General features: G+C 54.2%; 7 protein-coding genes across 7 annotated transcripts; 5 read left to right on the top strand and 2 right to left on the bottom strand.

Annotated features, from left to right (window-relative positions):
* Positions 1 to 147: 147 nt before the first annotated feature.
* On the bottom strand, positions 148 to 3,839 carry CLUP02_10276 (hsp90-like protein; the record flags this gene model as incomplete). Its single annotated transcript, XM_049289252.1, has 3 exons — positions 148 to 1,021; positions 1,077 to 1,962; positions 2,015 to 3,839. The coding sequence occupies 3 exons, from the start codon at positions 3,837 to 3,839 to the stop codon at positions 148 to 150; spliced, it is 3,585 nt and encodes a 1,194-aa protein (XP_049146397.1).
* Positions 3,840 to 3,896: 57 nt separating this feature from the next.
* CLUP02_10275 (uncharacterized protein) lies at positions 3,897 to 4,154 on the top strand (the record flags this gene model as incomplete). The annotated part of the gene is made up of 1 exon (XM_049289251.1): positions 3,897 to 4,154. The coding sequence occupies one exon, from the start codon at positions 3,897 to 3,899 to the stop codon at positions 4,152 to 4,154; it is 258 nt and encodes an 85-aa protein (XP_049146396.1).
* Positions 4,155 to 4,300: 146 nt separating this feature from the next.
* Positions 4,301 to 4,907, top strand: CLUP02_10274 (uncharacterized protein; the record flags this gene model as incomplete). The annotated part of the gene is made up of 2 exons (XM_049289250.1): positions 4,301 to 4,403; positions 4,702 to 4,907. 2 exons carry the CDS (start codon positions 4,301 to 4,303, stop codon positions 4,905 to 4,907), a joined length of 309 nt encoding a protein of 102 aa, XP_049146395.1.
* Positions 4,908 to 7,431: 2,524 nt separating this feature from the next.
* CLUP02_10273 (uncharacterized protein) lies at positions 7,432 to 7,779 on the top strand (the record flags this gene model as incomplete). The annotated part of the gene is made up of 1 exon (XM_049289249.1): positions 7,432 to 7,779. One exon carries the CDS (start codon positions 7,432 to 7,434, stop codon positions 7,777 to 7,779), a length of 348 nt encoding a protein of 115 aa, XP_049146394.1.
* Positions 7,780 to 8,175: 396 nt separating this feature from the next.
* CLUP02_10272 (uncharacterized protein) lies at positions 8,176 to 10,221 on the bottom strand (the record flags this gene model as incomplete). The annotated part of the gene is made up of 1 exon (XM_049289248.1): positions 8,176 to 10,221. One exon carries the CDS (start codon positions 10,219 to 10,221, stop codon positions 8,176 to 8,178), a length of 2,046 nt encoding a protein of 681 aa, XP_049146393.1.
* Positions 10,222 to 12,070: 1,849 nt separating this feature from the next.
* CLUP02_10271 (uncharacterized protein) lies at positions 12,071 to 12,355 on the top strand (the record flags this gene model as incomplete). The annotated part of the gene is made up of 2 exons (XM_049289247.1): positions 12,071 to 12,237; positions 12,292 to 12,355. 2 exons carry the CDS (start codon positions 12,071 to 12,073, stop codon positions 12,353 to 12,355), a joined length of 231 nt encoding a protein of 76 aa, XP_049146392.1.
* Positions 12,356 to 14,192: 1,837 nt separating this feature from the next.
* CLUP02_10270 (uncharacterized protein) lies at positions 14,193 to 14,905 on the top strand (the record flags this gene model as incomplete). The annotated part of the gene is made up of 2 exons (XM_049289246.1): positions 14,193 to 14,351; positions 14,558 to 14,905. Coding segments are annotated over 2 exons (507 nt in total), but the record flags the coding sequence as incomplete, so codon positions are not given.
* Positions 14,906 to 16,044: the final 1,139 nt, after the last annotated feature.

Genomic DNA, 16,044 nt, shown 5'->3' with positions numbered 1-16,044 from the left:
AAAAACAAAAACCAACGCCCTGACGCCAACTTTTGTATGTCGCTTCCAAACGAAGGGAAAAGGGGGAATCCTATGCGAACATGTGCTGTCAGGCGTCTCAAAACCGAGTATTTCTCTGCCTGCTGCTGAAAAGTCATTAAACGTCAATTATATCCCCTTCTCCGATAGGGGTTGTTCGGATGAGGGCGCAGCCGCGGCTCCATTCCCAACCGGGTGGATTGCATCCCCTTTCTCCTTCATCTCCGGCGCAACTGCTGGCCCACTGCCGTTAGCAGCTGCTGGCTTTGCCGTCGTAGGTTTCTCTGGTGTCGTTTTCCTTGACAAGCTCGCTGTTTCGGGCTCTTCCGGAATCGTCGCAAACTTCTTGAGGACCTGCTTCAGCGCAGGCCGTCTAATGGGCTTACTCAGGAACTCGTCCATGCCACTCTCCATGCATTCTTTGACGTTGCTTTCTTCTGAGAAGGCGGTCAATGCCACGATGGGAGCTTTGTAACCCATCTTGCGGATGAGTTTTGTCGATTGCAGGCCATCGAGATTGGGCATCTGAATGTCCATAAAGATTACGTCGAATCCTTGATTTTTATCCATATTCGCCTTGACTAGGTCGTACGCTTCCTGGCCGTCCTTGGCGATGGTGACATCGTAGACGTCCTCAAGCTTCAACATTTTGCTGACAACCTCAATATTTGTCGAATTGTCGTCCGCAACGAGCACCCGTAGCTTTCCTTCCTTATTGGCCTTCGTAGCCATTGCCCGATCGATGGCTGCCATTTGCTGCTGTTTTGTGTTCCGCTTGGCTTTAGGCGCTGGGTTCGACGCGAAGAAAGGCTGGCTGAGGCCGACTAGTCTTGGTTGTTGATCAAGTAGGTTCTTTGCAGTTGTTTCTCCGGCTGGCTTGATAGGTGGGCTGACGGGGGCCCCGCCGGAGTTGCGCTTCGCGTTTTGAACACTGTCGATGCCTTCGATGGCATCGACACTTGGAGGCCGAGACTTGATGCTGCTAGAAGCGGTGCTGGAGGCCCTGTAAGATCTCGTCAGTACATGAGCCGCATTGCTTCACAATCATCTAGACATACCTGTCCTTGACATATTTCAAGGGAATTTGCATAGTGAACGTCGTGCCAACCCCGACAGTGCTTTTCAGCGAAATAGATCCACCCATCAGACTTGCAAGTTGGTGGCAGATACTCAATCCCAGGCCTGTTCCGCCAAACTTCTTGCTCAACCCTAGGTCGCCTTGAACAAAGGGTTCAAAGACCTTCTGCTGCATGTGTTCAGCAATACCCGGGCCAGTGTCTTCCACTTCGAACTCGAATATAAAGGCCTTTGCACCAGGTGGTGGCGGCGTAGGAGATCGCTCCCGAACCTGAATGTGAGGTGTTGACTTGGGCTCCATCGGGTTAATGCTTAAAGCAGTGCCCTTGACGGGTTCAGAAGTCGAGCCTCCCCTAGAGCTCACAGATGGATTCGAGCTGTTGTTCGTTCTGTGTCGGCCTCTGCCCTGTCGTCTAGATTCCCTCGAGAACGATGACGACCGACTGCCATCATTTGCTGGTGGAGTTTCCACCTCGCCGATACACTTGATGCGGACATCAACCCGGCCGCCTGCTGGCGTAAACTTGACACTGTTGCTGACTAGGTTGATGATGACCTGGAGAATGCGATGCTGGTCACCCCATAGACACATATCCTTCAGTCTACCGGTTCCATGCGGTCCAAGAGCCGGTAGTCTGTTGTCGGTGCTGGTTCTTTCCGGGCTACTGCTCAGTTCGATCGCTTCAGAGCCGAGGAAGTTAACAGTCAAGGTAATTCGGCCTTCTTTGACTTGTTTGTCAAAGATGGTCAAGATTTGAGATCTAATGTCGGCAAGGCGGAATTCCTTCTCTTCCAGATTCAGTTGTTGCCCAATCTGGTTCTTGGAAAAGCTGAGGAGATCCTCGAGTAAATGGAGTAGCAAGTCGCCTAAAAGTGGTTAGCAAGGTACAGAGCGACGAGCAAGCCAGATCGCATTTACCTGACTTGTAAAGTGTCTTGAGCGACTGCTTTATCCTGAGAATATCGCTCTCCTCCATACACACGGCACACATGCCAAGGATACCATTAAGGGGTGTCTTCAGTTCGTGTGAAATGTTTGCGATGAAGAGCGTCTTGCTTTCGTTGGCGGCTTCGGCAGCTTTCTTGCTGATTTCAAGTTCACGGGTCCGTTCCAAGACTTTTTGATCCAGGGAAAGGTACTGTTTGACCAGCTCGTCACTCATATCGTTAAAGGTCTCCGTCAGCTCGGTCAATTCGTCGGTGATGAAATGTTTCCGGTCAGTGACCTTGCCGGGGATTTTGAAAATGCGTCGGGTCGAATCGCGATCGTGCTCTGAGGCGGGTTTCTCCTTGGGCTTGTACCCTACCAGCTTGAAGATACTGGTGATGATGCCATCCTTTTTAGAACGTTGTGTTCGTGATGAAATTCCACCCGATCCAGGAGTTTCGTCGCCGTCGAATTCGGAATAATATCCATCCTCATATCCCGGTGGCTGGATCGATTTCTCCGTCGCCGACTTGAGTCTCCTGATGGGCATCACGCTAAGATGCGCGCAAGGAAAGATGAGGATTATGATGAGGCCTGCGGTGCCGAAAACGCATCCCAGAATAATATTCCGCAATGTCTCAATAGGAGCGTCGGCCTCTGACTTGGCTTGTTCCACGACCACAGTCCAGTTAACGAGTGCGGTGTTGGTTCTTGCAAAACCCACAGCCACCGGAAGACCCTGTTCGTTGTTCGTAGAAAGCATCGAGCTTGAGTTGTTCGGTGCCGCGATCTGCTTGCTAAAGGAGGCGAGAACTGCCGGATAATCCTTCATTGGGAAAGGGTCGTCGTCCTTACCCGCTGACCAGCTTCTCTCATCGTGCCGGTCACCCTGCCCAGATAGAGGGTTGGGTGGAAGGACAAAGTTCACCGGCACGTTATTGAGTGCGTCAGTAGGTGGTTTGTAGGTACTGTTGCTGACCGCATTACTGGAATTGAACCTGTTCGACTTCTCAGTAGGCCCGACGAGCAGCACCAGTCCAGTATCCCCTAAACCCTCACGAGAATTGCGGATGTTGATAAGAGAATTCGCCGTGGCGACAAGCGTCATGTACCCTAAAATGAATTCCTGCTGTTGGTTGTAGCGAATCGGCACGGTTATGGAGATGAGGGCAGTCGTCTCATTGAGAATCAAAGGGCCAAGTAGCAGACCACCATTTGTGGAAATCCTAACTCCGTCGAACGCGTTGGCTGCATAAGCCCGAGTATTGTTCCTATACTGATTCTGACGGCCTAGATCTTCGTAGGTAATGTTCGGGTAGAGGGCTGGCGGGTAGCCCTCGGCGGTATCGGAAAGGAAATTTTTGGAGCCATTGGCGCCAGGATATGGCAAAGCGATTTCAGGAACCTTTTCTCCAGTAACGTTGAGTAGACCATAGCCGTTGCCGGTGATGTTCCGCGAATAGATTCTCCCTTGCAATAGACCCGTGAGACCGCCGACGCTGAGCGCACTGTTGAGATCGCCTCTGGCTTGAGCCCAATTTCCGTCTGTGGTGTTTCCATCGTAGAAGGTGAACAAGGAATTCTGAATCAGGATTCGGGAAGAAATGGTGATGATGCTTGTCTGGACGAGTTCGAGCTCGGCAGAAATGCGTGAGGCCTTGAGCGAAGCAGTAAGGGCGAGTTCGCGCCCTTCGACCTGGGTGACAAACTGATTGACGTAGATCCAGACGGGGACGGAGAGGATCATTAAAGCAACGAGAACAGCAATCACCACAAGGAAGGCGAGCTGTTCTCGAATGGCGACCCTGACGCCCATTTTGAACAGACTATAACGAGGAGTCTGGCAGTGTCTGGGCGGCCTTCATCGTCTGCTATGGTGATTATCGGGATCCTACTTTCGATGCGTTGCGGTGGTGTTGTCGTGGGACAGACTTGGCTGGTGTCAAGTCTTCCTCGAAGAGTTGCTTGGCACGCGGTCGCCCAGGAGGAAAAGTCGCGGCGGTTGACTGGGTATCCGCAATTTCCCCAAAGATGCGTTTCGTTTTGCTTTTCGTCGGCAGCAGCAGGGATTTGCGGTGACTTGCAAACGGTACTCGGGGGGGTTGATAGGCGAGAATGGCTGTGGGATTGAGGGGAGCCAAAATGCGCCGACAGTCGAAATGAGCGTGGAGGACAGAACAAAAATTGGATTGGAAGATTCGTCACAAGAGAGAATAGTTTGGCCGACAGACGAGGGATTGTCTTGGTGTCGGTTGTAGCGGAGGGTGACTGAGTGGAATGGAATGGGCTGAGAAGGGCGAGCAGAAAGAAGACCGGCCGCTGAAGGTGGAGCCGCGGAAGGAGCTGGGATGTCGAGCTGCTAGGATCAGGTTCAGGGTAGGTACGAAGTACGTTGGAGTCGCAGTGGAGTGCCCTATTGTGTATTCAGAGACTGAGGTGCAGGTGCGAATTGGGGGAGTACTTACGAGGTACCTCGCCTGGGTTTAGCGTAACAGAGCGGAGAGGAGAGATACCTACCTTGCCTATTTGCTGCCAGCTAGGAAGGTAAGCTAAAGGTAGGTATTTCTCAGCAGGGTTGACACCAAAAAGGTACCTTTCCTTGGCTGCGACCCAACGGGATATGCCCACGAAGAGGATGGACGAAAAGCGCTTCGCGAAATTACCAAGACACCACACAGCATCCAAAACGAAACGAGACATTTACAAGCCCGGCTGCGTGGATGCAAAGAGGAAGAAGCTCTGCGGATGGACGGGAAAGTTGCAACGGCCTGAGGACGGGATCTTGTCTGTCATCTGTGTAACGATGAGACTGATTATGATGAAGGACGAGGGAGGGCTGAAGGGCAACTTTCATAGGGGAGACCACCTCACGGGGAGCCACTAACGAAAGCACCTCGAGGGAGCTATCGTGTCGTGCTACGGTACTTAGCTGGCTGTCAGTCCGAGGCCACCCAGTTGCCATGCTCGCGTCTTGTTGGAGACGAGACCGTCGCGCAGAGACAGCTGAAGGCGAGCCGCAAAAGCGCAGAAGCTACCCGTATTCTGGGTATCCTAGGTTAGCGCGGAACATCACACACGTGTGGAAGACGCTATCTCGGTAGTGTCTCTCAAGGGCGAGGCTTGGGGAATAACGGGCTTGCTAGGCCATCCAACTGCTGGCAACTCTCGTCGTTGGTGCGGGCGGTGGGAGAGAGTTTGATGGAAACATGGGCCGATTTTGCACTTCTCCTGAGTCTTGGTAGCGCTGGTGGTGAATACGTGGGTGGCAACGGGCAACACGGCACTATTTCTGCGCCACGGCTGCTATTTGGGGCTACAGATGGCGAGCACGGCTCTTGCGCTGAGAGAAATGTTTACTGGGATCTATTGTAGGGCCTCTTTTGTCATCTGTCTCGTTGATTCAGCATCGTTCATCTTGGCTAAGACTGTTGGATCAAGTGATTGCTGAAGAACCTGGAAGAGCGTGTCGTTTATCGGTGACACGGAAGCAAGATAAGTGGAACAGAGAGCTTGATGTACAAAAATGCCGTGGAATGGTGCACAGCAGACTCGAAGCAAAAAAGCACCTCATTCCGCGTGTTTCCCCGCGAGATCGTCAAATCGCCCAGGCGTGGCACCCGAATATGGGGAGAAGAAAAGTGGTGGCCCAGCTTGCGTACGTCTGCGCATAAGCACATAACTTGGGGAGTGGAGGCTTGGCTGCGGTAGCTGTTTGTACGGGATACAAGTCTAAGTGGTGCCTTAGGTAAGTGAACCTAGGTGAGGTAGCTCGGAAAGGTAAGGTGGCTGTTTGGATTGGGCGAGACGGGCATGAAATACATTGAGTGTTTTGGAGGAAAGTGCACCTGGGTGAGTTGTAGACAGTCGAGGAAGGTGAAAGATCTCGGGAAGGAGCAGTGCAAGTCTCTCGCAAGTACCTTCTCAGTGCTTCCGCAGATGAAATGTCGTGAGTGTCTCCCGCATCGATCAACGATGGACCACGGCCAGGAAGTCAATTCGTCGCTTCCGACTGGGGACCCCCCTCGTCCAATCCCCGCTCCCCTGTCCACCTTGGGCCATGGGTGCATGGGTGCCTCTCTCTTCCCAAGTCCCGACCGGTAAAGTCAAGCGGTCCACGGACAGTCTAGGCCCTGACTATGCCATTCCCAGCTTTTGGCATTTGCAACATTTTCGCCCATTCACCCATTTCTGCCCATGGGCATGCATGATGGAGCACACCAGGGCACCTCAAGGCGCAAGCAATGGAGCGAGCAACACGGGGCAACACGCGCACCCGGGGGAACAATGCCTGACTGGATGCTTCTCTTCTTCTTTTCTTCTGCCCCCCCTTCGCCCCCGTCGCCCCCATTGCTCCGGGGGGCTGCCTCTCATCGCCGATTCACGCTGACATGCTCAATGGAACAACAACACACTCGCATCACTCTCAAACAACGGAGGGACACGAGGGATATTCATCGGATCCCATCCGTCCAACCATTCTGCCCAGCATACGGGTACTGCCAGCTTGTCAATCGCCACTTTCTACATATACTCCGTACCACCTACCGATATCCGTATACAACGTGGTAACTACGAATACTCCATACGGAGACAGCACTGAGGAAAGAACATTTCTGGATGCAGCCAACGCAATGCCCTTTCCTTCCCAGCCGTGCCAGCCTGTAGTGCGCACCTCATCCGGGCATTCCCAGCGATCTCATTCCGGCGGGCAATCGAGGTTGAGTTGCTCCAACAAAAGGTACGGATACAGCTAAATACAGTACGGAGCAGCTAGGTATTCACTCCCTCCACATCCTTTCCATTCTTCTGTATGGACTCACGGAGTATGCATCTGTTCCAACAGGTACCAAGCTCTTCTCTTCCTCCAAATCCCACGCTGAAGAAATACCGTCTGCTCCTGATCTCTAATCTCGCCGCCCCCTTCCCCCCTACCCCTGCACATTACCCTTCCCATCCCCGTCCAAGTTCCAACGTTCCTCATTCCCTGGCAAATCTGGTTCCATTGACCATCGCAACACGAGCTAGCTTTCCCACCTCCAGTGCTGCCCTAGGAATCGCCGCTGACCCCCCCCCCCCCCGCCAGATGCTAGAAATGTCCCGGAGATGAGGCTACGCTGTGGGATAAGCTGCTTCCGCAACGCCTCGGATGAAAGCGGCCCTCGTGGCTTTAATGAGCTTACGGAAACCCCTCTAACCCTAAACCATCGAACTCGTCCGCCAGCTTGCTTCTGCTCTTCTTTGAGCTCGCGTCAGCTCATCTGCGCTGCCACTTCTAGGCCAGTGGATTCATAAAGCCCGGGCCGCTGGATGCCTGCTGCTGGTAGCTGCCGCAGTGCCGCCCATCGTGGAAATCACGGCCATCGTGAAGACACGTCCACATCGACATCGCCATAACCGCCACGGCGGCAATGTCTTGCGGACGAGTAACAGACAGGCTTTCACCGTCTGTCTCACGACCATATTATCCACCCACAGAGTCCAGACTGCCCTACCCGTCGGCTGACCCTACCACGCCGCACCAGTGTTATGCTTCGCTACAAGGACATGGTCTGAAAGCAGCAGCAGAACAGCGAGATCTCACATCTCAATCCCAGCCCGCCACCTACCACCCACCACGCGCTGTCCCGTTGTTTACTCCACCTCTGCGCCCAGCCAGCGAAAGCACAGCTGGGTTGTTCCCAGTCTGCCCGCCGGGCGCTACTCTCTCACCGAACGCGTTCAACCAGTCTCGCCGAGCCACGGAGCTGCTCTCTTGATTCGCCGTCTCCGCACCTCGGTCCCGTCTCTCGGCTTTGTTTATCCATCCGCCCCATCCGCGATTCACGGTGTTGAAACATTTTCCGATGGAGACGATCACGAGCTCTATCTGCAGCATACGCACGAATCGAATGCAGGGAAGGTTTGTTTGAAATGTTGTTATCTTTTTGAAAAATTGACAGTGAAAGAAAAGTAGTGTATCGTCAAGTCATTACAAAAGTCATAATGCCTCCTGTCGTCGCCGCCGGCCTGTCCAGGCCAATATCCGGCATGTTTTCCCGCCATATCCTTCCGACCAACCAAGTTCCGTCCGTACAAGAGGATACACAGTGCTGTGTTTGTGTTCCCGACTTACATAACAGATATACAGAATCGTGTGTCTGGGGCATACATGATCATGATCTCGTAAACATTAGCGGCACCAGCGCCGACTGGCTCGACATGGACCGATCGTCTGGTAGCACGCTCACGAAGCTCCTTCCAAAGAGCCCTTCTCTCAACCGCATCTGCAGTCCGCAGCTGTCTTTGTTCGCCGCTGGTGCTGGCGAACCCTTGCGGTGGTTAAACTCCCTCGAGAGCTTCATCAGCACCGCCGCCTTAGCCTTGCGGAGCGCGCTGACCCGCATCGCCGCGTCCTCGGCCAGCAAGCGGTGCGCCTCCTCTTGTTCAATGTTGCGCTGCACCGAAGAGATGCCATCGTTCGGGTCTGAAAGCCGACTAGCGTTCGGATCGTACACAGCCGGCTGGAGCAGAACCGGGTGCGGGGACATGTCCTGAATCGGCGCCGTGATAATGGGCACCGGTGTCGAAGGGCGGAAGACGTCGTCCTCTTCTGGGACGGATGGTTGCTCCCTGTGATGTTTGTGTTTGCGGCTTCTGTGGTGCCGCGATGGGCTCTCCTTTGAGCTGCTACTCTCCTTGTTGTTGTTCTTGTCGCCGTCGTCCTTGCGGTGCTTTCTGCGCCGGTGGACACGCTTCTTCTTTAGTACTGTGCTGAAGGAGGTGCTGGCCTCCTTCGCGGCCGCGAGGTCTGAAGCCAGATCCTCGTCGAGGCCGTCATATGGATCGAATAGTTCTTCGTCAACGTATAATTCGCTGCCGAGGTCAAAGTCGAGTAGTTCTCGAGTGGCAGCGGCTGCCGCGGCGGACGGCGATGGTAGGTCATCATCGTGGTATGGCTCCGGGTCCGAGTGCAAGCTACCGGCCTCGGAGTTGCTCCGCGAGTGCTGGGACCAGATTTCGCTACCGCTGCCGTGGCCATGGCCGGATGACGACGACGATGATGATGGGTGGTTCTTCTCCATGAGCGGCGCGAGGGCCTCGTCCCAGTCGCCGCCGTTGATGAGCACGACATTGTCAAAGTCGAACTCCTTTACTGTCTTTTGGTGCGCGTCGACCAGGTCGGAGAGCTGGGCGGCCGTCATGGTGGCGTTGCGGACCTGCATGTACCGCAGGCGGGGGAAGTGCATCGGCTTCCGGGCCGGCGCCGGCGGCAAGGGCGACATGGGCGACGTCACCTCCGCGAAGAGCTTCTTGCTGTGTTTGGGCGGCGCGAAAAGGGGGTCCGCGGAGAGGGCGATGGGGCAAGGGCCCTTGGGGCCGAGCCAGGTGAAGTGAAGCTTCTCGAGGGTGCCGGAAAACTGGCGGATGTAGTCGTCCATGATCTTGAGGTGGTCCAGTCCCGGCGAGGGCCCGTAAAAGTCCCAGGCCTCGACGGAGATGTTGAGCTTGCGGATCTGCTTCCAGCGGCGGCCCGCGGAGGGAACGGCGCCGAAGCCGGGGACGTGGCGGAGGTAGTTGAAGGAGGAGGGGTGCATGCCGGACAGGGAGAGCTTCTCGAGGCGTTCGAGGGGCGCGCGCTCGACGGCGATGCGGAGGGACATGATGGCGTAGTCGACAATGTCGCGGCGGTAGCGCTCCTGCGGGTCCTGGCCCGGGCAGCGGATGGTGAGGTGGCGGATGTTTGTGAGGAAGCGCAGGGCGTTGATGAAGCTGGGGACGTTCGTGGCGGCGTGGAAGAGGGGCGGGTACTGCTGCGTGAGGATCTCGCCGAGCTCCGTGTTTGCGTATTTCGGCCTGGCGAGGACGGAGGCCATGCTCGTGTGCGGGGTGTAGAGGAAGGAGATCTCGCGGCCGGTGGTCGGGTGCACCAGGGGCGGGAGGAAGGTCGCGTCCGTGTGGGCGAAGTGGAAGTGGAGGTGTTCGATGTGGTGGCCTACGCGGGCGAGGGCCTGGATGCGGGATTGCTTGGTAAAGGTGTTTGCGGAGAACGTGACGCGGACGCGCTTGAAGAGGGGTTTCGTGGCGATGTTGCAGCAGGCTGGGCTTGCGAGGCGGAGGGCGGCGATGTCGCGTTTTGGGAGGAGGTCGAGGACTGCGGCGCCTAGGTGGGCGTGTTCCTTCTGCCAGAGGCAGTAGAACGGGGTCTGGTGGGCGGCCATTGTCTTCTCATGTCGTTGTGGACTCCAGGCTGGGGGTGTTGGTTACTCGACAAGTCGATATTGGTGGATGGTGTTGGTAGGTGTGATGTTGGTTGTGGGATATACCAAAGCAAATGGAGTCCGGACTTTGGTTCAACACCGAAAGTATTTGTATGGTGGGTATCAGGTAAGGTGAGGTAGGTAGGTCGAGCAGTACGATTCTTTTCGAGAGACTGGATGATGGGGAGTATATCAAGACTCGGTCTTCTTTCTTTCTTCTCTTTTCTTTTTCTGAAACAGATTCTCTTTCTTCAAATGGGCCAATGAGGTTATTCACAACCTCTTTTCTCACAGTAATACCAGTTTAGGATGATACCTCGGTATATAAGCCAAGGTTATATGTATGAGCTGTCGTCGTCGTCTTATGAAACAAGTGAAGACGGGAGGATATCAAGATTGGAAACAATGAAAGATGGAGGAAAAGCAGGTCTCGAAAATCAGGCCAAACGAAATCTGGGTGGTGGGAGGGTGAGGCAAATATACTCTCTCCCTCTTCTCACTTACATGGGGGGGACTGATTGCGAGAGCACCACACGCACTATTTTCAGTCTTTTTTTGCTGGATATCCCATCGAGCAAGGTTTGAAAATGTACTCCATACACCTAAGCTACAGCTACACCTACACATGCGAAAAAAAGGATTGAATGTAAACCGGCGGAGCCAGCCTCCTCCCCTCGCTCAAAAAAAACCCACCCCTTGGCCGCATCGTCCCGTAGCTCCTCGGTGGGAACGACTGGCGGGTGAGTCACCTCTGTCGAGACCTGCATATGCAAGACTAGTGTAGCCTCTCTTTTTTTACCAGTTCCCATGGAGGTTCCACGCGGTCGTTGTGTACGCAGTATGGAGACGTTGTGGACTTACCAGAAAGAGAGAGACATGGACCCCGGGCGCGCGGGATGGGAGACACGTCCCTACTGTGGTAAAGATGGGGAATTCGAGAGAAGGTGTGGGCGTGGATGCTGGTTGCGGTTGTGGATTCGGGGGACGTGTGCTAAGCGTGTAAAGCTCGTGCCACACCACCACCACCAACACAACCACACACACCCGATGCGGTTCAAGGTTTTGTAGGAAGAGTGTCCAGAAATGGCGAGTTGGCGACGTGTTGCGGTCGTGTGATTGGTTGTGCGTTTGTCACTCTTCGCGCGGGACGACCACGTTGGTCCAAGGTAGCAGGATGAGAGATGGAGACGAGACGAATATGCCATCTGGGCTTGGTACCTCTAGTAAGAAAAGAGTCCAAAGAGAGGCCATGAGGGCAAGGGAGTTGCATTAGCTCTGCAGAGAAATGCAGAAACGCAAGCAGAGCAGAAGCCCTCTCTCTCTCTCCTGAGTTCTGAGGGTATCCCCCGACCGCCAAGGACTTTGTTTCAAGTCGTGCCAGTGGTTGAGAGCGTCCCGAGGATGAGACTGCCTTGTGTCTATCTGGTGCGGGCCTTTGCAGGTCATGGCAGGATACCTGCTGGTTCTCTTGGTGGTCTTTTTGATCTGTGTGGCTTTCTGGGCCTGTCCTGTCCGGTGTTACTATCGTACCCATGACTGGATGTTCCCATTCCCGGTTCCCAGTCGCCGGCCCCATCGTCCGAGCCAGCCCCGGGCGCAGCAGCAGGAGCTTGCATGTCATGGGTGGTCTTTTCTTTCGTTTCTCTGCAAAAGCCAAAAAGGTAAAGGCTACCTTACCTTATTGTGGGAGAAGCGCTATCGATAAGAACTCTATCCCACGCCAAAAACTCTAAGTCTATCTGGATCTCACGGGCCATGTCTCCACTCTCTAAGGTCAAAAACTCCACCGGCACGTCAAACGTCCGTCAACATGACACCCCATTGGTCCCAAACCCTGGAGGCTGGTCATGCAGCCGACGACAAGCCTCGCTATGATTCGCCAGAGACGCGAAAGGTACGCGTCTGTGCCTGGGGAGGTGGACGGGAGCTACGGGAGCGCGTCTATCGTCGACGACCAGTCGTTTCGTGCTGGGTGTTATAAGTCTAAGCGCTGACCACACACTATCTTACCTTTACACTACCTGTGTGACAGTGTCTGTGGCATTTGACAGAGGCAGATCCCCCCCCGTCTGATGTTTCCACTTTGACTGACTGAACGACCTTTTGGTTCCGTGGATTCGCTTCCCAGTGTCTTGTCTGCCGGGTGGATCTTTTGATGATCATGGGCACGGTGGAGGATGTGTTCGAGAGTCCGGCGTTTCCTTCGAGCCCTCTTACTCAATGTTTTCGGCTTCCCCTCCGCGTGGCGATATATCTATCCTGGCCTGGTAGCGTGGTAGTCTGAGGGGGGAGCCCGCTAGCATGGAAGATGCATCAACTTCGAAAGGAACGAAGGGTCCCCTCTTGCCGTGGTTCGTCCACAGTCTCGATCTTGAGGCTTGGTGTTGAAGCCTTCCCGCTCTCGTTTTCGGCCGCGAGATATGGGAGAACCGACCTCTGGTGACCTGATCAGCATTGTGGCATAATGATCTGAGTCTTGTTTGAAACCGTCGACCAGATGCCACCACCGCCTTCGCCCGTGAAAGACGACATTAATCACCACTCGGCTGGCAACCTACCTTACAGTGTACACCACGCCACACCATCCATCCAACAGCCAGCTGTGCCAGCCATACCTCCATTTTCGCGAAACACAGGGCGACGACGTGCGAGGCTAGGGCTGTGGCCAAAAACCCCTCGTCTATCCCATGTAAGTCTCCCCTTGGCAAATGTACGGTTTTCCGGACATGGACGCACGAACGGCAAAGTTCCAGGTCAGCAAGACTGCAAGAGAAGCCAGAAGCATAGGCATAGGCAAGGCAGGTTCAAGGGTGTTGACTTGCCGCGCATAGTCCACTTCCGCTGCTGCAGTACGTCTGCGGATACAGTACCTAGCGTCGTCGTCCGCTCCTACCCTCGACCACACCCCCATGCATGCCACGGCCGATGGATGAGAGTTATGACTCTTCTCTCTCTCAACGATCCACCGCATTCTGCATACGTTCGCCCATTGACCAGTGAGGTCCGTCGCGCAAATGCTCTCGTCCGCGAATCAACCGCGGATCAGACGGGAAACCGTCGCCAGCTTGAAGTCTGACCAATCACCTTAGTCTTTTATCCTAGGAACAACTGAAAGAACCGAACGAATCCCACGCGGTGAGAGACGTCGTCCAAAAGGTTCGTCTGTCCACTCGGCGACCCATGCAAAACCCCCACAATTCGTTTGCGCATTTGCGGGTTCGGACATCAACCGGCGCATCCCATCCTTTCCTTCTCCCAGACGCTTCCCACGAAACTCCAATTCCAGGTTGGAGGTTGACGTAGCCCGGCCACCCGGCCGGCCTTCTCGTGGCTCATGGCTCATGCAGTATCCAACGACTCCACAGCAATTCGTCCACAGGCCGGCAAGGCACTCTTGAATTGGCTCGGCTGTCTCCAGATTGAAGCACACAACCATTCCCCCAAATCGACCTCTTTACCATAGAACAAAATGGGGCTGACATGACTACAGGTCGAAACACCACCCACAACAAAGATACAGACCACAGACTGCAGACCACAACTCAAGCTCAAGAACTCGGGACACCTTACTAATTACGTAGAGTCTCTTCGAAACAGCTCCCTCATGATCCCAAGCCCGCGTCAACGGTCTGGTCTGAGCAACAGCGCAAGGGTCCGGGTCCCCTTCCTGCATCTCTCAGACTCCCGCCACAAAATGTCACTGACCTGCATACAATCCGTCCCATGATCTCTCTTGTCAACTTCAAGTCTAAGTCTAAGTCTACGTGTATGCATACTCCGTACATCAACCTAACTTAGTACTTTAGTCAACATACTCCCCCCAAAACGGACAACACAGCACAGCACAGCAAAACAACCCGCCCTGAGAAGCTTCGACTCTTCTCAACGCATCGTTTGTTCTTTCCCCTTTGCAACTCCCATGCATCGCAGCACTTTGCATCACACCGTCCGTCACAGTCACAGACAACCCTTGGAGACTACCATCACCCATTCACCCATCACCCACAATTAAAGGCAACCCCAGTACTCCGTCCGTACGTACACCGACAACCACAACCCATGAGACCATAAAAAATCGACCCTGGTTGATCGTCACCTGGTGTCCACATCACGACTGCATCGTCCCCATTATCAAAAAAACCACACCCTCCCTTCGCTACCGGTCTCATTACCGTTGAACCGCACACCCAGTACCAATCCCATATGCCATGCCGGCCGACAAACCACAAGCTTTTTTTCTCTCAACGCAAGAACTTTCAAAACTCCCCATGTCTATCCGTACTACATCCATCATCAGACCAGGGGTACAGCCAAGCCCAGCGGTAAAAGAGAGACAGGGACAGCAGAGGCCCTTGGAGCCACGTCATGCACATCTCCTGGTCATTCCCGCCGTCCCGGAGCATCGCAAAACGAGTCCATCGACGCCGGTGAACCAAACACATATCCCACAACTTTGCGACAGAACTCTTCTCTTCCCAAAACCCATGAGGGCCTGTGGTCCACGGTGTCCATCGTCAACACACCCCGGTCTCACATTTCCAAGACCTTAGACCCAAGACCCAAGACTCGAGAGCCCAAATACCCAAATGACAAGGCCATCGTCATCAAAAACCCACAACCCACGTTTTCCTCCCAAGACCAATAACCCCTACCCAACATCCCCGGTCTCCCAACTCCTAGTCTTATATCCACTATGAAAATCCACCAAACCACTGCATCAAAAAATACCCATGCATCACGAACCAAACATTCAAACAAAAGGAAGAAGAAAAAATCATATCCACAACTTTAACCCAGCCCCCAGACACTGACCGCACCGCAAGTTCGCAACGACGCACTTACACACCACACACGCACACACACCGACAAATCGTCAAAAACCCTCGTCCGTCCACACAACAAGTCCACGACAAATTTTTTATATTGAAGCCCAAGCGTTTCCCAAGGGTGCAAAAACCAAGGCAATGCCCACGACGTGGTCGACATTGTGACTAACACACCAAGCCTAAGCGCCGTCCATGTTCAACCAAGTCACCGACATACATCAAAACGAACAAAATAGACACGCCCCCGGGGAACAAGAAGACCACGATATCCTCTTTTTTTCCCCTTTTTCTTCTTACACCACCCCCCCCCCCCCCCCCCCCCCCCCCCCCCCCCCCCACCCCCCCCCCCCCCACACAACAAAACAAAAAAACCCCCCCCCCGGGACAAAAAAAACCCCCCCTTCTCCTTTTTTTCCCCTTTTTTTTTTCCCCCCCCCCCCCCCCCCCCCCCTCCCAAGCCGCGCGGAAACTGTCCTATCGCTTTCCTCCAACCCTTGACTATGTCCATCCCATGCCGAAACAACTTGCGGTACAGAGCAGGTTAGCATCGTCTAGACGACACGGCCTCTTCACCGTCAATGATTCAATCTTTCTTCCCCCAGCCACGAAAGTGGCCAGCCAGGGATGATTTCCCAATGTCGTGGCATCTCGCAATGAGTCAAAAATCGACATGATCCCTTGTTAGTTTCCCAGAACGAGACTTTTCGGTCTCGGCTACTCAAAATCCATGTCTTCAAGTGATGGGAAAAAAAATTCAAAATCCAGATGTAAAATCCATCCACAGGCCGGTCAAACACACCAGGTCCGATGGCGAAAGTTTATAAAACGCAAAATAGTAGTAATTCTAACCCACCAGCTTTCTGTGCGAATAACCGGGGGGGTTCATTAAGAAAACTACTGATCCCGAGTCCTCTCCAAAACACCTACTGTCTGTCTCCCGCACCCGGCTTCTGGTCAA

The sequence above is a fragment of the Colletotrichum lupini genome, chromosome 5 (assembly GCF_023278565.1).
Source record: "Colletotrichum lupini chromosome 5, complete sequence".
Lineage (NCBI taxonomy): Eukaryota > Fungi > Ascomycota > Sordariomycetes > Glomerellales > Glomerellaceae > Colletotrichum > Colletotrichum lupini.
Note: the sequence above shows the minus strand (reverse complement) of the source record. Positions and strands in the feature narration are given on the sequence as shown.